The sequence below is a fragment of the Podarcis filfolensis genome, assembly GCF_964270895.1.
Source record: "Podarcis filfolensis genome assembly, chromosome: 14".
Taxonomy (NCBI): Eukaryota; Metazoa; Chordata; class Lepidosauria; order Squamata; family Lacertidae; genus Podarcis; species Podarcis filfolensis.
In genome coordinates this window covers 31,021,568-31,045,604 of record NC_139616.1, presented here as the reverse complement: position 1 = coordinate 31,045,604, position 24,037 = coordinate 31,021,568, and the positions used below count along the sequence as shown (strand labels likewise).

The following is a 24,037-nucleotide window of genomic DNA, read 5'->3' as shown; positions in this document are numbered from 1 at the left end:
CTGTCGATCACATTAATAAATTCTTTTGGGAGGAAAAGTGGCTTTCTAAGTGATGCTAGTTCTCAAAGGAAAATGTATTCCACGTGTCTCCCCCTTGTCCATTTGGATGCAGAAGACGTTGGTCTGCTTAAGTTTTCAGCCTCCTCTTTTAACCTGAAGAAGCAGAAGCTGAACCCACAACATCGTATTGGACGTGTGTGCAAGCAACTCCAAGAAAATCGTCCTGAGAGCCGCTGGCCATGTGAGGCCACAGAGTTTCATAAGAAGTTGGCTTGCTACCCAGTGTTTCATTTGGATACCAGGAAGGGCGCTTCTAACGGCGGGAGAAACCACAAGTCTGATCCCTGAATGAACAAGAGAGCACTCAGATCTCCAGGCTAGGAAGGGCAGCTAGGAAGCTGAGGAGAAAGGAGTTTTTGAGTCACAAAGGTAAGTTGTGTGACACCCGAAGTAGTGATATGCAACAGAATGAAAGCTTATGCCAAGGAATTCATAGGGGTGGCAAACTGAGAAGGTCACCAGTTTGGTTGCTCAAGTTTTTGAGTTTGAAGTGTTGCAGTGGATTGGGGGACAAATTGATCTGTTACTAAGATCAGGGGAGAAATTTGACTCTGTTCCCAGTTTAATGAGAAACTAGCTAATTCATACTTCTTGAACCAATATGCGAACCAAGATATAATTCTTTGAAATGCACTTTTATCCAAATTTTGTGATGTAGTGGTCCAATCAAACCATGCATATAGTAGAGGAAAGTATGCATAAAAATGCATATATTGGTGAAAATAACATACAAAACCGCATTATAGTAGGGGATGTTGCCTGCAACAAAGTGTGCCTTAGTCAAAACTGGATAGAAAAAAATATGTATTTTTAGGAGAAATATGCACTCAAATGCTGATGAGTTTTCACGAGAGGTTTTTCAAACTGCTGTGGAAAGGGGGGGGGGAGGCTGAATTTAAGATTGGAAAAACGAGAAACCAAGAGAAGCTGAAATGAACAGATTTGTTCATCCCTGTGACCTGTCAGTGGAGTAATTGTGGCAGTGGTGATGTCTTTCCTGGATTGATCTGGACAGAGGTGCAAAAATGGGCATATCATCCAGGTGATTTATTCATGGAAGATTACATTGGTATGATATTTTCCTTTCTATATGGAATAGTTAAGCCTGTTTTCAAGACATGAAATGAAATCCCCTAATATCACAATTTTTCTTTTCAATTTCCCCTGATATATGTATTTTTGCCCACATTGCCTGGCTGAAGAACTGCACTGCAAAATTGAGAGAAGTGTGACTTCTGAAGGGTGGCTGAGTTTCATTTCACATTTAGTTTTGGAGAGTGCAGATTATGTAGGTTTGCCTTTAAATGTGAACTGTACTGAATGTCTTCCCCTATCCCTACTCCTGACATGAATGGGGGTGGGAGGTGAAGGAAGAAGACAGATTCCATCCCGGGGCCTCTTCTTGCTGATCCCTATAGACTACATCAGCCACTTTGCCAAAGACAAGATTGGATCAAGAAGGATTTGGGACGGTTGCATCCTAGATAGGTAGGGGGAAGTCTGCCGGGTTTCCCCCACCCTCTACCGTGCAGCAGAAAGCCTGTCTGGATCAGCTGAGCAACCATTGATGGAATTGGTTTCCTGCCTCATTACATCAAAGCTGCATAGACTGGTGCTGGGTTCCTGTTGCGTCTGTCTGCGGCTCTCGTCACAGCAAGCCTCCCTTGCACCGGGTGGTGATATCGACTTTCATGATCAATGCCATGCTAATGCAGTCACACGAAAAGAGCAGCCCTGGGCAGGGAGGGGAGGGGAGGCTCTCTGCTGAATTCTTCTGAACTGCTGTTGGCAAGGATTCCACAGGTGCCACCCTCACCCTCCGAGCCAGGAGCAATGACCTGTTGTTGCAGATATCAGAGTAGTATAGCGCTCTGGTAGAAGGAGGGAAAGTTCTTCTACCCAAGGGTCATAATATCCTGTCCCCTCTAGTCCTAGATGCATGGCTTTTTGCTATAGGGTTGCCTGATTCCAAGCTGTGAAAATCCAGAGGGAAAAGTTGCTGAGCTTTTTGAGCTATTTTTTAAAATGGAAATTCGGGAAAAACGGCACTGTTCAGATTTTCCTGGACATTTTGCCAGTTTCTGCCAGGGCACTGCTGCTGATTGCATTATTCCAGATATGTTTGGGAAATTCCAGATATATGGCAACCCTACTTTATGCTATAGGGCCAAGAGAAGGAGTATAATGAAGCAAATATGAAAAACACTCTGAGGACATGCAGAGTACCTTGTCTTTGCCAATGGGGAGAGGTGGAGGAATCTGTCAATTTCAGTTTCTCACGTTCTCCTTTTTCCAATTTTTTTCCAACCTCCCTTTTCCAGTTCAGTTCTCTGCATTTGTGTGTGTGTTCCTTAAGCATTGTCTGATTGTAGGGGGAAATTTGCATCTTACTGTGCCTAATAGATACAATTTTTGCAGGACATTTGTCCAAACACAATGCATTTTTTAAAAAAATATTGTTATAGATTTGGGTGGGACCCCGCTTAAACTCTAGAAATTAATAAATGATAGGATTTTGATTATTTGAAGTATAGAAGGGAAGATTGGAAGCCAGTGGAAAAATACAGGCTAAGCTTCCTTTCCAAGCCAAGGCCTCACTTGGGATAGAGGCATTAACATGACAAAAGGTGTTGATGGTCCACCGGAAAGGAATTCTTGGGCCTGGGCGGACAAAGGTTGCCATGGTGATGTGGTGTGTGTTTGAGGTGTCAGGAAAAGAGATGCATTAGAGCAAAGGGTGCTGGGAAGAAGAAGGGAGACAACAGACAGAGATCCATCTTGGGTGGGCAGGCTGAAGGCTGGCTGGGAGAGATGCCTTTGCCTCCAGTGCTGCACTGCTGTGGGGGACAAGGTCTGCTGGAAATGACCATGCTGTAAGATCTGGACTCCCTCCATGCAGACTGAAGGTGTAAATAGGTGAATAAACCATATTTCTTAAAGCTATGATAGCCGCCTCTGGGTGAGCGCCTGGATGGAACCCCCTGGAACCCTGCTTCTGCTCGGTAGAGAATGGGGGTGGCACCCAACTTCTGTAACAATATACTATTTTCACTAATGTATGCATTCTTATGCACACGTTCCTCTAATATATGCAACTTTGCACACATTCGAGGAAAATTAAAGCAAATCTGACTTTGCATCAAATTATTAAATCTGACTTTGCATCCACTTTCCCTTACTAGGAAAAGAAGAAAGAGTGAGGGATCATTGCTAGCCAATATTTTTGGCTGGAAATGGTATGAAACCCAGGTTTCCCCTTTGCCAGGAACATAACTGTAATGGAAAGAGCTCTGCTTCTGACTCAACAGGAATTTAAAAAAAAACCTTAATGTGTTGAGATGATGATTCAGCTCTCCGTTACAGCCCAAGACAGCCCACTAGGGTTACCACCCTGCCTTCTGGTAGGGCTCCTGTGCTATTAACAGCTGCACGACAGGCAGACATTCAACAGGCAAAGCTTTCCCCAAGGAGAAGATATCTGCTTGTGCTATGACTGTTGACAGTGCAGGATCCCTTGCCTGATGATGAGGGGAGAAAGTTTACATTATCTTGAGAAGGGGAACTATTTCCTTTCTGGGTGTTCACACTGTTGCCCCAGCAGAGAATAGAACAGATACGTATAACAAACATTTAGCAGGGGACAATGCTCATTTTCTTGCCATGCTAAGATTCACCGGCTGATTTCTGGTCAGCTGCCAATCATAGTTATGAAGGGGGTCTGTTCACATGGCAAAATGGGTCTGCACAAACAGGGCTTCCAGTATGGCTGCCCCGTTCTGTGGGGATACAACAGGCACCCACTGTCTGCGCTTTCTGGAAACAACTGAAGAGTGGCTGGGGCAGGGTACTACTACTAATTCTGTTCTGACAAGCTTTCCTAGCTGGACGAATGGGTCTCTGCCATGGGCATCCTTTGGTATCTGTCTGTCTATCTGTCTGTCTGTCTATATAAGTCAGTGTGGTGTATTGGTTAGCATTAGAGTGTCAGACTAGGATTTGAGAGACCAGGGTTCAAATCCCTACTCGGCCATGAAGCTCACTGGCTGACCTTTGGCCAGTTGCTGCCTCTCAGCCAAACCTACCTCACAGAGGTGTTGTGGGGATTAAATAAGGAGGAGGAAATCATGTCTTATACCTTGAGCCCCATGGAGAAAGAGCAGGAATATAAGGGCAGCACACACACACATTTCTGTTGTTTTTTGTGTTCTTTTTATCATTTTTATTGTACATCACCTTGAGATGCATTGTGGAAGGCGATTAATAAGAAAATAATCATAATACATACTACTATGGTGACTAATTATTATTATTAATTATTAGTATTTTGCATGCTTAATGCCACATCTTAATTTGGCCCTCAGGCAAAACCTGGCCATTCATTGCATGTGTAGAACTGCCGTTTCTGTTTTTATTGTGTAAATCACTTTGAGACATCTGAGTGCAAAAATGCGACTAATAAATAAAGATAATTATACATTACAATGTATGTCACAATAATGCAGGAAATCTGTGCCTTTTCCATTTCTATACCCTCTTTTTCCATGCCTTCCTATATATACCAAAAAATGCAAGGCTGTCGCTATGCAGCCCCTTTGGGAGGATTTCTAGTGCCTCATTACGACCCTAGCTTAGCATGAAGAAATACAGTTGGGAAGGTGAAAAGTGAGCTTAATAGTTGCATGGGAGATACACACACACACACACACACACACACACACGTACATATTTTTTCGTCTATAAGACGCCCCCATGTATAAGACACCCCCTATTTTGGGGGACTCCAAAATAAGAAAACACCCCTCAGCACTACCCGTGTATAAGATGAGCCCCAATTTTAAACCTATTTTTTGGTATAAAAAAACAACAACCCAGTCTTATACACAGAAAAACACAGCGTACGGTCTCTCTCTCTCTCTCTCTCTCTCTCTCTCTCTCTCTTCCCAAAAATCCTTGAACCACCACTTGTTTTGGCTACCAACACTATCAAAATGTCTCCAAAACATTTGGTGGCAGAGGGAGTTATATCAGCAGGATGTTCCCAGAAGCAGCAGAAAACACTGTAAACACTTTGACCATTGTTGTATCTGCACTTCTTTTCTGAAGTCAAAGCTTCCTTGCGGAAATCTCCATCCCTTTTTGTGGCTACAGCAACACGGTGCTAGAGAACCAACGCCAGTCTGCCCAAACACACAGAGGAAAGCGACCCCAGTCCATGGGAAGCTCTGAAGCCAAGAGGAAGACGGAGTGAAGGAGACAGCTCTGTTTCCTCCGGAGGGGTGGCGGTGATGTCACTTCCTCCCCATCAGTCCTAAGGAAGAAACTTCAGATCTCCCATTCCACAGCAAGGTAACCTGGGTGGCTGATGGGTGTTGTAGTTCAGAAGGTCCTGGAAGAGCACCATGTTGGGGGGAAAGGGGGGGAGCCCTCATGTCTCCTTCCCAATGCCACTTCTGCCCCTGTCCACTGGCCGGGAGAAATTGGGCGCCCTTGGGGTCAAAACAGAAGCCATGATGGCTTTAGACATTCTGGAGCTTTCCTGGGAAAATTGGGGCCGTTGAAGCGTATTCCCTTGCCAGAAACCCTGGAGAGGTGTTGCCAGTCAGTGTAGGAAATCCTGAGCAAGTTGGACCAATGGCCTTACTTGGCATAAAGTGGATTACTTTGTTCCTAAGAACAGGAGTCACTATGACAAAAGAGAAGTAGTTGCCAGTTTCAAATTAACACCACTATCGATTTTAGAACAACCCCGCTGTGTTTCCTGACTTTGCAATGAAAAAGCTCCCATAATCTTCTAGCCAGCAATTGGTCTGGTTCCCTTTTCCTCCACTTCAAAGATAAGGATTTCTTCTCAATAACATGATCAGCTTTGAATACTCCCAGAGAAATGTAATCTTGGTCTTGCCTTTTGGTAGGCAGAAATGGCCCCTGGCCATCAGCTTAGCTCTTTAACTCCCTCTCCAAGCCTTTCTTTGACTCTTTCTTGTGCCAAGGGGAGAGAGACCTTAGGATTCATTTGCTGGATCAGGCCTAAAGGTGACTCAGTTTTTGCCATAGGAAGTTGCCTTATACTGAGTCAGACCCTCGCTCTTTCTCAATATTATGGGTTTTTTGCTCTTGCTTTTTTCATGTATGTTGTGCTTTTGTATTATATTTTTCTGTTGTGAACCACCCTGAGATCTGTGGATGAAGGGCAGTATACAAATTTTAATAATAATAATAATAATAATAATAATAATAATAATAATAATAATACCACTGAGCTCTTGGATGTGATGCCATTGCACTCTGAGTTTCCCCACCCCTGAAAGTAGCAGACCAATGAAAAGAGATGGAGGTGAGAAAACTCATAATGGAAAGACATCCTGTCATGTACTCTGTTACTAAATACTACAGAGAAGAGGACATTCGGGGCTTCTCTTTCCGATGTGTTACGGTAAAATTCCGGGTGCGAGTCTGCTCAGCCTCCCGGCTCGTCGGACTAAGTCCGCGGGTCCTAGCGGAAAAATGAGCTCAGCCGGACACAGGAGCAAGATGCGGAGATCCAAGGTTTATTGCGCAACAGGTTCAAGGCAAGATTGAACAGCCAGAAATGGGTGACATGAACTTTTAAAAGTTCCCTCCAAGTCCCAGAATACAGTGCAATAAACGTCATGAATACATTATGGGAAGGTTGGGTTTCACAGCTTACATCATGAATATGTTACAGAAAGGTGGGGTTACACACATTAGCATTTCAGGGAAGGGAGGGGGCAGTGTGCGGAGTGAGAGATATGCATAGATAAGCACTTCTTGAGCACCGGTGGTGATAGAACAATAGTCCAGATATGCATCGTCTGCCACCTGGCATTGCCCGGAGGAAGGGCTTGGCAGAACGATCTGACAGGATTAGGGTCTTCCTGAGTACGTGACCTGTCGCTTAGGAGATTATGGAGGGAAATAGGGTATCGTAGAGTCCGAAGGGAGCTGAGCTGATTGACACCAGAACGAAGGAAATCGGTGCTAGGGTTGATTTTATATGAATTTTAGAAGTTTCAGCTTATTTCAAGTTCACTCTCATATTGCTAATCAAAGTCGGAAGTGAATGGATACATTGTTGCAGTCTTTGATACATTCAGGAGTCCAGGAGTTTCGATTCCATTGTTCTCCCAGCAGGGGAGCTGTCAACAACCTGTCAGGAGGTTAAATGAGGCGTGCAAAGCTAGCTGAGCTACCTCTGCAAGGCGAATGCACGGTTCTGATTGGCCAAAGCGCGGCCATTATAGTCAATGGGAATACATTTTGACACGGTCCACTCACGTTAAGAATGGAGCGAGAGGGAAACGAAGGAAAGATGGTGGGCTTATTCCGCCCGTATAGGGAGAGGGAAAGAGAAGTCCTTTATTTACAGGACTAGGGTGCAGAGGGTGCAGTGTGGTGCTTGTGCGACAGTGTGGGGTTTAGGGAGCTGTCGAGGTCATCGCCTCGAGTCCCCTGGAGCTGGTGGAGGGGCCGAAGATGGTACCCCCCCCCCTTTCCGTATCAGTCCCCCATTCGGAGATAGATTTGCATTAAAGTTCTGTAAGAACTTGCAAATCCTTTCTCCGCACCCTATATTTCTGTGATCTCATACTCCCCTTCTCCTAGATGTCTCATCTGCACATATTCAGGGAAGACAGGGGCACTGTGTGAACGGGAATAGGCTCGGAAGGAAAGAGGGGCAGATTGTTTAGGACAGCGAAAGAGAGAACAGCAAGGAGTCACACAGTGGATAGTACAGCAGAACATTGAGACGCAAAGGACAACAGCAAGGACAGTAACAAGCATAACCTTAAGTAATTGTCGAAGCCATCCGAGCTTCGGTAGCCATCCCCACAGGTCTAGATCGGATAGTCCCTCATGCTGTATGTCGCTTAGTTTTCCTGCTAGTTCATGGATATTATTTAAATGTCCGGTGATATTTAGAGATTGGTCAGTCACATAGGTGCAGCATTCGGTACCTATTAAGGCACACGTTCCTCCCTGACTGGACAGCAGGAAATCTGTCGCAATTCGGGTTTGTAAACTTAATTGCCTTACCTCGGACAGTTCCGACATGAGGGAATCGGTAATTTGTGTGGCTTCCTGCATGAATTTAAGTAGGATGTCAGTGAGCCGGAGGATGTCCACATGGTTGGATCCTGCTCCATAAGCGGGGAAGAGGGCTCTGCCTACCGTCTCCCCATTGGCAGCGACATCTGACAGGTCTGACAGCCCCTTCTGTTCTCTCCTGTTCCTCTGCCTCCCGGGGGGTAGGTGCGGAACCACTCTGATTCCGGGAACAATGTACCCAACAAAGCAGGATCCCGACATGTGGGGGCTTACCCAGGTGTATGCGCGGTGTCCACATACCCAGAATAAGCCGCTAAGGTAAGATTCCATCCTCCCGGAGGCAAGAGCTTGCAGCAGTATAGAGTCCGTTGGCTGGGGTTTCCAATGGGGTTGGTGCCCTACCACAGTGGCCCAAGCACTGGTGAGGTTGGGGTAGGTGTGGGAGCCAGTGGTGTCGGTAACGGTGACCTCGCCGGTGGACAGGATTTCCAAATTGGAACTACATGTGCTAGATCCGATGAAGGTCCCGTCTCCGGTGAAGGCACGACAGAGGGGTCCCTTCGTGGGTCCGGTGAGGTAGAGGTATTGATGTGTTAAGTTCAGTGCAGTTAGGTTCCAGGAGGTGACGTCTCCGGAGCGGAACTGCTCCAAGGTTACTGGTATTGGGACCAGGGGTAAGCTTTGTTGGAGGTGGCTGGGTGCATGGGCGCAGATCCAGCAGTCAGAGTAGGGTGCCTCCTTTGCCACCTGACTGAGAAGCTTGATGTAAGAGTTTTGTTCCCAGGATGAGAGGAGGTCTTCTCCGGGGATGGAGGGGTCTGTGCCGAGTCGTCGGGGTGCAGTGCCTACTGGGTGAAGAGGATCGGTAGTATTGAGGAGTCGCCTCTCCTTGGCGATGCCTCCGCACCTTAGTGGTCCGACATTGTCCCATGTGGGGGGGCGTGAAGGGTGCACGGGATGATGCCATCCTTCCAGGTATTCGGCTCCCTTCCAGTCATGGGTGACTCCAAGGTCCCACAAGCAACAGAACCGCCTCAGACAAAGTCCCTGGAGTTGAGGCTTCCGGGGTCCTGGGGTCATGAGGAGGCACTGGAATCCGAAGATCAGGTTTTCGGAGGGATGGTTCGAGTCAGTGTATGCCGGCGAAGCTCTCCGTACCTTGCTTTCGGTCCAATTAGGGCTCCGCGTGACCTCTCCATTTTGGTAGAGAAGGTACGTCCCGTTATAGCACTGCAATCGGTAAAACGAGTGATCGAGCGTGAGGGCAGCTGACCCGATGCGGTGTAGGTCTTTGTCGCGGATGAAGAGTTCCCAATATTCATTGTTTGTGAGCCGGGGTACAAGCGAATGGCGCAGAAGGGTCCGGGATTCCGGGAGACAGAAGTCAAAGTCCCCCATTCGGTCAGGGTTGGACTTTCCTCCGGTCTCGACCTTGTGGTAGTCGAGGAAATGATAGTCCGTTTGCAGTCCGGTGCAGTGGTCTGATGAGGGAGGCGATGCTCCGGTCGGGGTGACGAGGAAAAGGAGGAAAAGGACCAGGTTCATAGTCACACGGGGTTAAAGGAAGGAGGCAATCCACGGGGTCGTCAGGGTAAGCTGCGAGGCCAATCGTCAAAGCGAGGTATCAGGGTGGCTGTCAAAGTGAGCTGTCAAATCGCCGTCAAAGCGAGCTGTCAAAACCAGCGGAAGTCTATGGAGCTGTCAAAGCGGCTGTCAAAGTAAGCTGTCAAAACCAGCGGAAGTCTAGGGAGCTGTCAAAGCGGCTGTCAAAGTGAGCTGTCAAAACCAGCGGAAGTCTATGGAGCTGTCAAAGCGGCTGTCAAAGTGAGCTGTCAAAACCAGCGGAAGTCTATGGAGCTGTCAGAGCGGCTGTCAAAGTGAGCTGTCAAAACTAGCGGAAGTCTATGGAGCTGTCAGAGCGGCTGTCAAAGTGAGCTGTCAAAACTAGCGGAAGTCTATGGAGCTGTCAAAGAGGCTGTCAAAGTGAGCTGTCAAAACCGTTTAAAGCGGAGTTTGATGGCGTTGGTGTCGGGGATGATCTCGGAAGTCCAGTTGGATGTAGCGGTGTCTGGTCCGGTCTGTTGAGCCCGACCTTGGCCCCGATCTGGTCCGGTCTGTTGAGCCCGATCTTGGCTCCGATCTGGTCCGGTCTGTTGAGCCCGATCTTGGCTCCGATCTGGTCCGGTCTGTTGAGCCCGATCTTGGCTCCGATCTGGTCCGGTCTGTTGATCTTCGTCGTCGATGTATGAAGTTGGCAAAGCGGGCGGAGTTGAAAAGGTGAAGTCGTCACCACAGTCTTCTTCCGCCTCCGGAGGGGGGGGTGCCGACTTGCACCTCGTGTGATGTAGCCAGGAGGTTTTCTCACCTACTTTCACGGCGGTTGGTGAAGTCAGCAGGATTTGGTAGGGACCTTCCCACGCAGGTTGAAGGGGTTCCTTTTGATAGACCTTAACGAGGATCCAATCACCTGGATGGAAGGAGTGGGCTTCGACGTCGATGGGCAGATTCTGTCCTTCGAGAGCCGCGTACTGGTGGAGACGTTGTAGCTGTGTCTGAAGCTGAATGACATAATTAGTGAGTTCTGCCTCCCCTAGTTCAAGTTCAGAGAGGGGAAAGATGGTATTATAGACAGGGGGAGGTCTCCCGAATAAGAGTTCGTATGGAGATAGTTTCAGTGGTCCAGTAGGGGCACTCCTTATATTATGGAGAACTAGTGGGAGTGCATTTACCCATTTCAGTCCAGTGAGCTTACAGAGTTTTCCCAGTTGTATTTTGATCTCCTGGTTCATGCGCTCTACTTGACCAGAGGACTGAGGGTGATAGGGTGTGTGGAGATCCCATTTTATTTGTAGAGCTTTTGCCACTGATTGCACTATTTGAGCAGTGAAATGGGTTCCTCTGTCACTGTCTAGGCGGCGGGGAATGCCAAACCGAGGAATGATGTCTTGTAGGAGGGCTCTGGCTACTACAGAAGCGGTGGGTTTCCTACAGGGGAATCCCTCTACCCAGGAGGAGAGCTTATCTACTATGATCAAGGCATGTTTGAAGCCCTGGCAGTGTGGTAGGTCGATAAAGTCCAATTGTAGGCTTTCAAAGGGGACGAATGCCCATGGCCTGGCTCCCGGTGGCTTTCGGGGTTGTCGCTTGGGGTTAAAGGAGTTGCAAGTGGTACAGTTCTTTGATGCGGTTGTGGCTGCGACTGCAAGTCCCGGAGCGTACCAGGACCTCTTAACATGCTCTACCAGCCTCCCCTTTCCCCAGTGTGTTCGTTGGTGGAGGACCCTCACCAATTTTGGAACCCAGGATTTTGGAAGGACGGTCCTGCCATCTGGGAGGACCCACACGCCATCTTGCTCGAATGCACCCACAGAGCGCCAGAGGCTTTTTTCCTCTTCAGGGGTTTCTTTGTAAATTTGTGTGGGATCTATGTTGGCTGGGATTTGTACGGCCTGAAATTCTGACTCGTTGTTCGGGGGGCGGAGTGCTGCTGATTGAGCTGCCTTGTCAGCTCGTCTGTTACCCTTTGATACTGGGTCCCTACCCCGGGTGTGTGCTTTGCAATGCACAACTGCGATCGCGGCCGGTAGGTGGATGGCAGTCAGGAGCCTTTCTACTAAGGCAGCGTGTGAAATTTTAGAGCCGGCTGCCGTCAGGAAGCCCCTTTGTAGCCAGATTTGACCGGTAGTATGTACCAATCCAAAGCAGTATTTACTGTCGGTATAGATGGTAGCCCGCTTGCCTTCGCTGATCTCACAGGCACGTATGAGTGCTATTAATTCTGCAGCTTGGGCACTATATTGGGGGTTAATTGGGTTGGATTCTAAGATTTCAAAATCAGTGACCACGGCGTATCCTGTTTTCCTCTCCCCCTCCACAACCTTTGAGCTACCGTCTGTGTAAAGTATTAGGTCCGGGTTCTCCAAAGGTAGATGATCTAAGTCTTCCCTGGGTCTTTCTGCCTGTCGAACTATGGTGGCACAGTCGTGGTGTGGGGTTCCGTCCTCAGGGAGAGGCAGAAGGGTAGCTGGGTTAAGGGAGTTGACTCGTTTGATAGTAACGTTTGATGGTGTTAATAGGAGGGCTTCATACTTGTTTAGTCGGGAATTTGAAAAATGATGGCAGCCTCTCAAAGTTAGGAGGGTGGAGACGGAGTGGGGAACATGAATGATGATTTCGTGTCCTAGGACCGTCTCTTGGGCTTTTTCAAGGAGGATTGCTGCGGCGGCTATGGCCCTTAGGCAACTTACTGCCCCTTTCGCGGTGGTGTCTAATTGCAGACTATAGTATGCTACCGGTCTCTCTTGGTCTCGGAAAGGCTGAGTCAGTACCCCTGAGGCTACCCCCATGTGTTCATGGACGAACAAGTTGAAGGGGATTCTGTAGTCGGGTAAACCTAGAGCGGGGGCAGACCTTAGTTCCCGCTTTAGCCGCTCAAAAGATTTATAGGCTCTTTCCTCCCATATTAGGATGTCCGGATGGTCTTGGCGGGTCATGGCGGACAGGGGTTTTGTTATTTCACTGTAACCTGGGATCCAGGCTCTACAGAAGCCAGCCATGCCCAGAAAACCCCGCAATTGCCGCTTAGTTTTTGGAAGGGGAATTTTTGTCACTGCTTCTATTCTGTCAGTGGCTAAGCTTCGGGTGCCCACTCCTAGGATGTGCCCGAGGTACTTTACTTCTTGCCTGCAGTATTGTAGTTTTTTTGGTGAGACCTTATGTCCCTTCCGGGCTAGTTCAGCAAGAAGATGTTTGGTGTCGGTTTTACATGCTTCCTCACTAGTAGAACAGAGGAGCAGATCGTCTACATAAAGCAAGAGGGAGGAGCCAGCCGGGAGGTGTACATCCTGCAGATCTTGATGCAGTATGGCTGAGAAGATCGCGGGTGACTCCACATACCCCTGGGGTAACCTAGTCCAGGTTAGCTGACTAGGGCCCCATGTGAAGGCGAAGAGGAATTGGCTGGCAGGGTCTAGGGGTATGCTAAAGAAGGCAGAGCATAGATCCGCAGCTGTATACCATTCAGTCTCTGCCGGTATGGCGTTCAAGAGGGAATTTGGGTTGCCCACCACTGGGTGGCGGGGTATCACAAATTGGTTCACCAGTCTGAGATCTTGGACAAAGCGGTATCGGACTGGGGCTCCTTCTACGGACGGTTTCTTAACTGGGAGCACTGGGGTATTGCATGGTGATGCACAAGGAACCAGGATCCCTTTTTCAAGGAAGTCCTCTATCATGGGTGTTAGTCCTTCGATGGCTTCCTTGGGCAAAGGATATTGTTTTGTGCACGGGAAAGGTAGGTCAGTTTTGTAGGTGATTTTTACGGGAGTTGCTGAGAGTAGGAGGCCCACTGATGTTGACTCGGTGCCCCATAGGGAGGAGGGTAAGTCCTTCAACTCTGGAGGGAGCTCTGGAGATTGCCTGTCTGCTTTCTCTTCCGCTATTATTCCCTGGAATGCGGGGATAGATTCCTCGGGCATGTGTAGGTAGATGCCCTCCTTGGAACATTTAATTGTCGCATTTAATTTACAAAGTAAGTCTCTTCCGAGGAGGTTTACAGGGCTGCTGGTTAAGAGGAAGGTATGTTCAGCGAGCAGGGGTCCGAGGGTAACTTTAGATGGGCGTGAAAGTGGACAAGTACGGGGTATCCCATCCAGTCCCATAACTTTTCTGGTCTCTGAGCCTGGTTCCAAATGGCTATTCGTTAGGGTAGAATATGTGGCTCCGGTATCTAAGAGGCATTGATAAGGATGGCCGTCAATCTCTATGGTGCAAAACGGGTCTTCTGGAGATAAGGTTAGGATCGGACAGATAGTTTGAGTTTGGTTGGGATCCCCTTTTAATTGTCAGTAGGTTTCTATATCGTCCGGGGGAGGTTGGTTAGGTGGGTGCAAGGGTGGTGCGGTGGCGTTTGTCCAAGGGTGAGTAGGTGGGATTATTGCGGGCATCTGAGTCCTCGGTCCTGGTAGGGGTCTTTGGGTTTGAGCAGGTACACTTGGAGGCGTCGGTTGGTTAAAGGGGGCCGAGGGGTTTGTATGAGGGGTATAGGTGGTGGGTGTGGGGTTTCCATACCCGTGGGCCATATTAGGTTGCGGTACGCCGTAGGCCATATTATTGAGGTAGGGGCAAAACCTTTTTATGTGCCCGTCTTCTTGACAGTAAAAGCATCCCCCAGTAGTGGGTCCCCACGGTCTATGAGGGTTCGGAGGTCCTCCTCCCCGGACCCCCCTTCCTCGACTGAAACCTCTGCCTCTGGTGGAGTGTGGTTCCATACTAAGGGCTAGAATCTGCTCAGTTTCAGGTTTGGGGTCTTTTCTTTTCCTCTCATCTCGAGAGTTAAAAACAGATTTTGCAATAGAGAGGATTTCACTGACGCTTTTTCCATCATACCCTATTTGTAGATTCAGAGCCTTTCTAATGTCAGGGCACGCTTGGTCTTTAAAGAAGCCCTTCACTATAACTTCGTGCTGGGGGTTATCTGGATCAATCCCCCCCCAGGTCTTGATGGCTGATACCAGCCTGGTGTAATAGTCGGACGGATGTTCGTTGGTCCCTTGTAACACGGTCTGGACCTTCGTCCAGTTAACAGTACGTTGTCCAGCAGCCTTAATGCCGTCTAGGATCGCTTTCTTGAATAACTTTAAACACCAAATCCCATCTGTAGTATTATAATCCCAGGCCGGTTCGACGCGCAGGCATTGAGCCGTGAGTGCTTCTACCCCTTCTGGGCGTCCCGTTTGATAATCCGGGAGTTCAATTGCTTCTGCAGCCTTGGCTAAAATATCTGCCTTCTCGGCTTCGTTAAAAAGGGCGTTCAGGAGAACATGGACGTCCGGCCAAGTTGGGTTATGGGTTGAAAAAATGGCGCTGACCTGGCGGTGGCATTTGTCCGGGTCATCTCTTAAGGATGGCATTTGATTTGACCAGGTTACCAGGTCTGCCGTGTAGAATGGGTGGTGGGTGTATATCATCCGAGGGGGTCCGTCCGGCTGCAAGGGTGGGATCGGTAGGGCCCTTAAGGGCATCTGGGTGACTACCGGACCCGTGTCCCTAGACGTCCCCGGGGTCTCTTTGGATTTCTCTGCATGATTAGAGTCTCCTGTGGTAACATTCCTTTTATCTCTAGCTCGCAATCTCTGTTTTATGCCCCCTTGTGCTCCTGGTTCTCCTGTCCCTTCATCGCTGTCTGAATTCTCATCTAGAGCGGGTCGAGTAGTTCCCCTATAATAGAAGGGGATGAGTGTCTGTTCCGTATGGTCATCTGTAGAATATCCTTCATACGGGGGGGGTAGAGATTGCCTTGCAGGACTTAAGATTGGCAATTGATAGTTCGTAGCCTCCTTCGGAACTTGGAACATTCCTCTGACCGTCTCGAAGGCGGCTAGGTATTCTAACTGACGGGGCTTCTCCTCCATCAGATACTTTTTGAGGTATCGTAGGCGGTCTTCATTAAAAGAGCCTCCTTTTGGCCAGCGTAGCTCAGGTCTCGCGGAGGCTGTGCCTGTAGGCCAGGTTTCTTTGCAAAGGTCTTCTAGCTTCTGTCTCGATAGTACCTTATGCCCGGGAATAGCCTTCCAATAAGAGATGACAACCTCGAGAGGGGAGTCGGGGTCTCTCTGGGATTCGGATGGCTTTCTGGAAGCCTTCCTCCCGGAGTGAGTCCGCTCGTATTTGGAAGCTTGGGTACCCATTTTAAATTCACGCGTGTCTGGGGTAAAAGAAGAGAGGTTTATTGAAAGGGGGGGCTGGGGTTTATCAGGGAATGCTATCCTCAGTTGCTTGGCAACTTCCTAACAGGGTTTCTTTTTAGAGAGCTCTTCTACCTATTTCCTAAAATTCTTTCCTTTCTCACTTATTCCTTCTTCCTTACTTATCTATTTCCTGGGGTTTTCCTTTCCACTCTGCCAAATCCCGCCCAATTCCTCTTGAGCTATCCCTCCTGGCAACCTCCTACCTATCGTTACAATCTCAGGAAAAGGGGCCCTACTGGACGCCCGCGCCGTGCGGTGCCAGATCGGGTAGTCCCTTGATAGAGTTTTTTGTTTGTTGACGGAAAATCCCCCTTGCTTTCGGAAGCGGGCTCACGCACGATACACGTGTTACGTGGCCCGACCGGTGCGGCTGGGATTATTGATAGAAAGCAAGACCCCTTCCTGCCCCCTCCGTAAGGGCGCTCGGGAAGTTCGGAAGAAGAACTCCAGCCCCTTGCTTTCAACTGAGATGTCCGTTGCAGAGAGTCGGCTGTCTTTCCAAGCCGGGTCTCTCCGTCTTACTTTCGGACTCTCAATTGGTGCGGCTGACTGGAGGGTTTGAGAGGAAAAGAGATAGAGCTCAGAACCCCCCTTTCGGGTCGAGCGGCAGTCCACGGTCTCTCTCAGCAACTGGACCAAGAGACAGGCGAGAAAGAGCGATAGAGAGGAGGGCAGAGAATTCAGTTGCCAGGAGATTCCACCCCCTTCCCACCAGTGCACTGGGTTTTCCTTTTCCTTATACTCACGTGTCTTCTATGATGATCCCGGGATCGAAGAAGCCGGCTGGATGTCCTTTGCTCCCCGGCTGAACCCTGGGACGTTTGATTACCGCCCGGAGGATGGCCGGGGGTCCAAAAGGTCTTCCCGGGCAAAGCGGCCCGGAGCCGGCTGAAGATTTCGGGGCCCCCGGTCAGCAGCACGGGAGAACCGCCCGCCCCACGTTGGGCGCCAAATGTTACGGTAAAATTCCGGGTGCGAGTCTGCTCAGCCTCCCGGCTCGTCGGACTAAGTCCGCGGGTCCTAGCGGAAAAATGAGCTCAGCCGGACACAGGAGCAAGATGCGGAGATCCAAGGTTTATTGCGCAACAGGTTCAAGGCAAGATTGAACAGCCAGAAATGGGTGACATGAACTTTTAAAAGTTCCCTCCAAGTCCCAGAATACAGTGCAATAAACGTCATGAATACATTATGGGAAGGTTGGGTTTCACAGCTTACATCATGAATATGTTACAGAAAGGTGGGGTTACACACATTAGCATTTCAGGGAAGGGAGGGGGCAGTGTGCGGAGTGAGAGATATGCATAGATAAGCACTTCTTGAGCACCGGTGGTGATAGAACAATAGTCCAGATATGCATCGTCTGCCACCTGGCATTGCCCGGAGGAAGGGCTTGGCAGAACGATCTGACAGGATTAGGGTCTTCCTGAGTACGTGACCTGTCGCTTAGGAGATTATGGAGGGAAATAGGGTATCGTAGAGTCCGAAGGGAGCTGAGCTGATTGACACCAGAACGAAGGAAATCGGTGCTAGGGTTGATTTTATATGAATTTTAGAAGTTTCAGCTTATTTCAAGTTCACTCTCATATTGCTAATCAAAGTCGGAAGTGAATGGATACATTGTTGCAGTCTTTGATACATTCAGGAGTCCAGGAGTTTCGATTCCATTGTTCTCCCAGCAGGGGAGCTGTCAACAACCTGTCAGGAGGTTAAATGAGGCGTGCAAAGCTAGCTGAGCTACCTCTGCAAGGCGAATGCACGGTTCTGATTGGCCAAAGCGCGGCCATTATAGTCAATGGGAATACATTTTGACACGGTCCACTCACGTTAAGAATGGAGCGAGAGGGAAACGAAGGAAAGATGGTGGGCTTATTCCGCCCGTATAGGGAGAGGGAAAGAGAAGTCCTTTATTTACAGGACTAGGGTGCAGAGGGTGCAGTGTGGTGCTTGTGCGACAGTGTGGGGTTTAGGGAGCTGTCGAGGTCATCGCCTCGAGTCCCCTGGAGCTGGTGGAGGGGCCGAAGATGGTACCCCCCCCCTTTCCGTATCAGATGGTAGCAACACATCAGCCACAATGCCTTGCTTCGACTGCCATAGGAAAAAAGTACCTAACAGTATGAAGTTGCAATTATGTCCCTATATTCAGCTATGAAATATTGTGGGGCATGTGTGCAGTATTCTTATTTCCTTATTTCAGATCGGGAAGCAGAGTCTCAAAAAAAGGGTGATTTTTTAAAGATAGCTGGGGGGAAGGGGTACCAACCTTTTGGATTTTTGAGCAAGTGCCATGGGGGCCACACAGCTCTTATAACTTCCACTATAATTTATCTGAGACATGAAAATCACATAGAGCTGAAAGAGGGAGAGGGAAAGACGGCCACTTTCCCAACTTCCTCCTCTATGTACTTTTCAAGAAAGAAAAAGGTAGCCACCCTCAAGCAGGAAGTCCGTGTGTGAGTTTTGCTCAAACATGGGTGCCAGAAAAGAAATTGGGGTGCCAGTGTGACCACTTGTGCCATGTTGGTGACTCTTGGTTCAAGGTCACCTAGAGAGCCAGTGTGGTGTAGTGGTTAAGAGCGGTAGACTCGTAATCTGGTGAACTGGGTTCGCTTCCCCGCTCCTCCACATGCAGCTGCTGGGTAACCTTGGGCTAGTCACACTTCTTTGAAGTCTCTCAGCCCCACTCACCTCACAGAGTGTTTGTTGTGGGGGAGGAAGGGAAAGGAGAATGTTAGCCGCTTTGAGAATCCTTCAGGTAGTGATAAACCAGGATATCAAATTCAAACTCTTCTTCTTTTTCTACTGGAGGTGAAATTTGAAAGGGGGACTTAACAGGCTCCCAATATGAATTGATGATGTTTTCTCAGTTTCTCTAGGACACCCTCTCATAAAACTGCAAGGACAGCCAAGCTTTTGGATCGTTAGTAATGCCACAGGTGAAAACGACGAGCTTAAACTGGGTGAGTTCATGGCAAGTAATGACGATCACTTCACATCTGAAGGATTTGTATCTGCATATAACAGGGACACTGAGAAGCACAGTAAGCTGAGATGTTATCTGTACTAAGCAATGTTTGTTTTGGTATGGTGTGAGCATGGTGTGATGTCCTTGAGCTCCAGAAGCTCAAAAATTAAACCTCAGCAGATGCAAGGCCTGCTTTCTCAAGGAAAGAAACAATATCAAACATCAATTGACCCTCCCCAAAAGGGTAAGAAAACAGGCAAATGGGGACTGGTTGAGGACAGGCTGAGACTGGTGGGGCAGTGTCCCTATTTGGCCTCATGGACCAGTCTCCGCACATAATTCCACATAATGATTTGAACTCACAAGCCAAATCTTTGACTACAGATGTCTAGTGTATTCCTGCTAATGTCCCATGACTCCTTAGCAGGTGATCCTTCAAATCTTTGCTGTTAAGGAGGAAGTGGGGGAAACTAAACACAGTGACTTCGGGACTAATAGAAGGTGTCTTTATTTTCCACAACAACCTAATAAGCCAAAATATGTGTCTCAGACCCCAGGATGTTTCCTTTCACCCGTCACTCTTTTTACTACCCCACATCGCTGAAGCACCCGTCATGGTGAGCAAATAGGGCTTTGATCGGTTTTTGCCATGTTCAGACACCGCAGGCCCACTGCACTCATCCATCATTTTATATACAGGTAGCTACAGCAGATAAATGAGACTGTGGGGTGGATGTTTCTCTGGCAAAATAGTTAATAATAGATTTGATGCATTTTCTCTTTTCCTACCGATCTTCTTCAGCTGCATGCGAAGCAAAGGTGTCAGAAAACCTTTTTTCCAAAAAAAGAAGTCCTGAGCTAAAAAAGGATCAGGTGTGTTGTGGAAGAAAATAAGTTAAAGCAGTGCTTTCTCCTGGGGGTACGCAGGGGTATGCATACCCCTAAACATTTTGTGAATCTTTGTACTTTTGTCCATTTACTGTGTTTATTTCCCCCCAATTTGAACTATAAAATCGTGATTTTCTTGAGTCAAAAAGAGAGTACCCCTAAGCATTTTTTTTAAAGAAAAAAAGCACTAAATTAAAGCAAGAGTTTTTTGTTGAGTTGGAAAAGCTTCAGAAAAGCGCAACCAAAATAACCCCGCGGTTTTTAAGCAGCAGACAAGGAGATACAAAAAGGCTGCCAGAGAAGCACAACATAAAAAAAAAGAAAATTAGCCATAAATTCAGGACAGCCAGAAAGAAACCAGCACCACCAGTTGTTGTTGTTGGTGGGGTCCCTGATTCAGCAAGACGCCTGCAATGCAAGGGTAAGTTAGGTGTCCCCGAGTCCCTTCCCTCTCCCTGGAAAACATTTCTTCCTTCTCATTTGGCTAGTCCAAGATGAGGGTGCCCTTTCTCCTGCTCCTGGCTTCTTCTCTGCATGCCACAAGACCACTGGGTGACAAGGCCTTCCCAAAGAGAGAGGCCCGGAGGGTTTCATCATGTGTGCGATGCTGCGGTCCGGCTGAGCAGCCCAGCTCCATCACCGCTTCCCGCTACACTCGGATGACCAGCGACTCCCTCTATGCCACGCCCAGGATCCAGCCCACTATCAACATCACAATCTTGAAAGGTAAGCAGCCATCCAAGGTTAGTCCTTCTTCCCTGCAAGAGTCGCTTCACGTGGGCACATTTATCACTCAATGTCTGCAGCATCCAGCAATGAAGCTAGCGTGTGTGAATAGCATTCAGAAACCATAGATATTGATTATTTATTGATTTGCAACATACTTTTTTTTTAAAAAAACCTGCTTTTCAACACCCCCATCTCCCCACCAAAGGCTTATGAATGTCACTGATAAGACAGTCCTTGCCCTCCATCTTATAACTGAAAAGACATCACAAAAGGTAAAAGGCTTTGGAGGGAGGAGGCGCAAAAAGCAAACCCAGGTTCTGTTTCTTAGTTACAGAGTTCTCATAATGACCAGTTGGAAAGGAAAAGCACTCACCATCATTTCAAATGTACCCTTTTTTCAGTGGAACAAATTCACACATTCAGCTACAAACAATTTGGTGCTGACTAATCTGGTGATGGATGGACGTTCCTCTAGGGGCCATCCTCATGACTTAGCTACCTTTACCTTCATCCCTTAATTCTGTCTCCCAGCTGAACAACGTTTATGCATTTACCTGAAAGTATTTTCCTTAAGTTGCTTTTTAGGGCTTTGCCCTCACAAAGCGATACACAGCCAAGAGCAAGGGAAATTATCAAGATATAGTAGTAACGCTGGCTTGGATCCAGAATATTTTAAGGAGCTTTTCTGTAGCACTCAGGCTGATTCCAATCTCAGTAAAAGATAGCATTGAAGAGGGATATATGCAGAGCTCAACTACGAGGCCTGCAGAGATCTACTGTGTGTGCATGCCAGCTTGAGCCATCTCAGCAGTGGGCACCCAGAAGGACTCCAGAAGCAAATATCAGCATGAGGGCACATATACAGGTAGAGGTGGCCCTTCAAATAAACTATAGATATGTTTAATACCACTTGTTCAAAATCCATTCGTTATTGGCATCACCCCTTACTTCACATGTGCCAAAACTGAATTCTAGCTTTGCAAACTGGCTCCTGGATATTAAAAGATTCAGAAGGTACCGTATTTTTTGCTCTATAAGACGCACCTAGTTTTGGGAGGAGGAAAACAAGAAAAAAAATATTCTGAATCTCAGAAGCCAGAACAGTAAGAGGGATCTCTGCACAGCAATCCCTCTTACTGTTCTGGCTTCTGGGATAGCTGCGCAGCCTGCATTCGCTCCATAAGATGCACACACATTTCCCCTTACTTTTTAGGAGGGAAAAAGTGAGTCTTATAGAGCAAAAAATACGGTACTTCTTCACTCAGCGCATAGCTAAACTATGGAACTCACTCCTGCAGGAGGCAGTGGTGGCCGCCATCTGGGATGGCTTTTAAAAAGGATTAGACAAATTCATGGAGGTGAAGGTTATCAGTGACTCCTATCCATGATGGCTATACTCTGCCTCCTTTGGCTAAGCCTTCAACACTTCTGAATATTAGTAGCTGAGAAGTGCAGGAGGGGAACGTGATCTTGTGCTCAGGCTCTGCTTGTGGGTTTCCCACAGGCATCTGGTTGTCCACTCTGAGAACAGGAAGTTGGACTAGATGGGCCACTGGCCTGATCCAGCAGGCTCTTCTTGCCTGGCCTCCATAGAATCATAGAGTTGGAAGGGATGCAAATGGTCATTTAGTTTAACACCCTGCAATTCAGGAATGCAATCAAACTTTTGTCCTGGCCAGATACCCCTACCCTCCAGCCCAAACTACATGGCAAATAAGCACTTTCACAACCTGTCCTCTCCTTGTGCCCTCAGGTGAAAAAGGTGAAATGGGAGAGCGAGGAATTTCTGGCCCAGAAGGCAAAGCGGGTGAACGAGGCCTTCGTGGTCATAGCGGCCAGAAGGGGCAAAAGGGCCACATTGGGCTACCAGGCAACTCCTGCAAGCAACATTACGTAGCCTTTTCTGTGGGCCGGCGGAAACCCCTCCACAGTTCTGACTACTACCAGCACGTCACTTTCGACACCGAGTTTGTCAACCTCTATAAACACTTCAACATGTTCACGGGGAAGTTCTTCTGCTATGTGCCGGGGATCTACTTCTTCAACCTCAATGTCCACACCTGGAACTACAAGGAAACCTACCTCCACATCATGAAGAACGACAACGAGGTGGCCATTCTCTACTCGCAGCCCAGCGAGCGGAGCATTATGCAGAGCCAGAGCCTCATGCTCGACCTCCTCGAAGGGGATGAGGTTTGGGTGCGGATGTTCAAGCGGGAGAGGGAGAACGGCATCTACAGCGAGGAGTCGGACATCTATATCACCTTCAATGGCCATTTGATTAAGCCGGCCGTCGAGTAACAGGCTCCAGGTCTAACATAGGATAAGTGGTCCCACCTGTTCTCTCAAGGGGGCATGTCCATGAACTGCTTACCTACATGGGGTCCAAGATAAATTTGGAAGGGTAACCCATGAACAAGTGCTTTGAGGCTTGCTGTTTCCACCAGGCCCTCATTTGCACCGTAAAGCAGTATCATACCACTTGAGACAGCCATGTCTTCTCCCAAGGAATCCTGGGAAGTACAGTTTGTGGTTGTTGAGAGACCCCTATTCCCCTCCATTAGCTACAGCACCCAGACTTTTCAATTTGATTGTCCCACACTTGTTTGTTGTTGTTATTGTTCTGTTTGTTTTATATACCTTAAACTTTATGTAAAAACTTAATTTTTTTTTAAAAAATAGGCGTTTCCCAACACCTTTCAGCCACTTTAACAAAGTACACTACCCATGATTCTTTGGGGGAAGACACGGCTGTTTAAAGTGCTTTGATACTGCTTTAAATGTATAATGCGGATGGGGCGTAGTACTGTGATAAACAGACCCGGGGCAGGATCTCTGGGCCTTAAATGCAGTGGTGGTGGGGGAAATGACATTTGAGGTTGTGTTTTGCAGGATCTCCCCCTTTAAGATGGGCTTAATGAGATTATGATGGGAACTTTAGGGTTTAGGCTGCTTGCTTAAGCACGTTCACTTAAGAATAAATTAACAATGTGCGAGCATCTGACTGAACTTCTTCACTGACTCAGGTGAGAGAAGTGTTTTGGAAAGGTTTCGGAAAAGTCAGAGGATGGGTGAGGTAAGAGGCTGGCACTGGTCTTTCTGTGACAGGTCTGGAGAGCCTCAGGTTCTGGGGTCTGAATGCAGCCCTCCAGGCCTCTCTGCCTGGCCCTTGGCACCCTCTCCAACCCACACTCCTTCTCAGGCCGCACCACACACTGGTCCTATCCCACCCCCTTCTTGTAGGCCTTATCCTGGCTGGGATATGTCCATGACCCTTGCCCCTCTCGCTTGCCCGCATGGAGGACAGAGAGAGATGCGTATGAAGAAACCTCTGGCAGTCGTGTGGCTGCAGGGTAGCCTTTTCTTTATAAAAGGTAAGATTCACATCCATGGTTCCTCTCACTTTGCCTCTGGCCCTGTCTGCCGCAGGCACACAATGCCTGGAAGGTTGCCCACAAAGGAATATGTGACTTGGGCTGGAAAAAAGATTCCCCAACTTCTACCACATCCAAAATTTGCTGTGCTCCTTTGGAATTGCAATGAAGGAAGCCACAGGAACAACTGGACTGAAGTTTAGGGAACA

General features: G+C 48.1%; 1 protein-coding gene across 2 annotated transcripts; it reads left to right on the top strand.

Moving 5' to 3' along the window:
* The first annotated feature begins 88 nt into the window (after window positions 1–88).
* On the top strand, window positions 89–23,453 carry C1QTNF8 (C1q and TNF related 8). 2 transcript variants are annotated; one of them, XM_083584827.1, is made up of 5 exons: window positions 89–429; window positions 5,074–5,406; window positions 18,740–18,832; window positions 20,214–20,451; window positions 22,208–23,453. In XM_083584827.1, the coding sequence occupies exons 3-5, from the start codon at window positions 18,800–18,802 to the stop codon at window positions 22,753–22,755; spliced, it is 819 nt and encodes a 272-aa protein (XP_083440953.1). In that variant the 5' UTR covers window positions 89–429; window positions 5,074–5,406; window positions 18,740–18,799; the 3' UTR covers window positions 22,756–23,453. The 2 variants fall into 2 exon arrangements, with proteins under 2 accessions (XP_083440953.1, XP_083440954.1); XM_083584828.1 differs by lacking the exon at window positions 5,074–5,406.
* Window positions 23,454–24,037: the final 584 nt, after the last annotated feature.

Excerpts from the sequence above, each read along its gene's own strand:
- C1QTNF8 (XM_083584828.1), top strand. The coding sequence starts at position 18,800 with ATGCCACAGGTGAAAACGACGAGCTTAAACTGG. Across the intron at positions 18,833-20,213 it reads AAACGACGAGCTTAAACTGG|TCCAAGATGAGGGTGCCCTT; the intron begins GTGAGTTCATGG and ends TCATTTGGCTAG. Across the intron at positions 20,452-22,207 it reads CAACATCACAATCTTGAAAG|GTGAAAAAGGTGAAATGGGA; the intron begins GTAAGCAGCCAT and ends TTGTGCCCTCAG.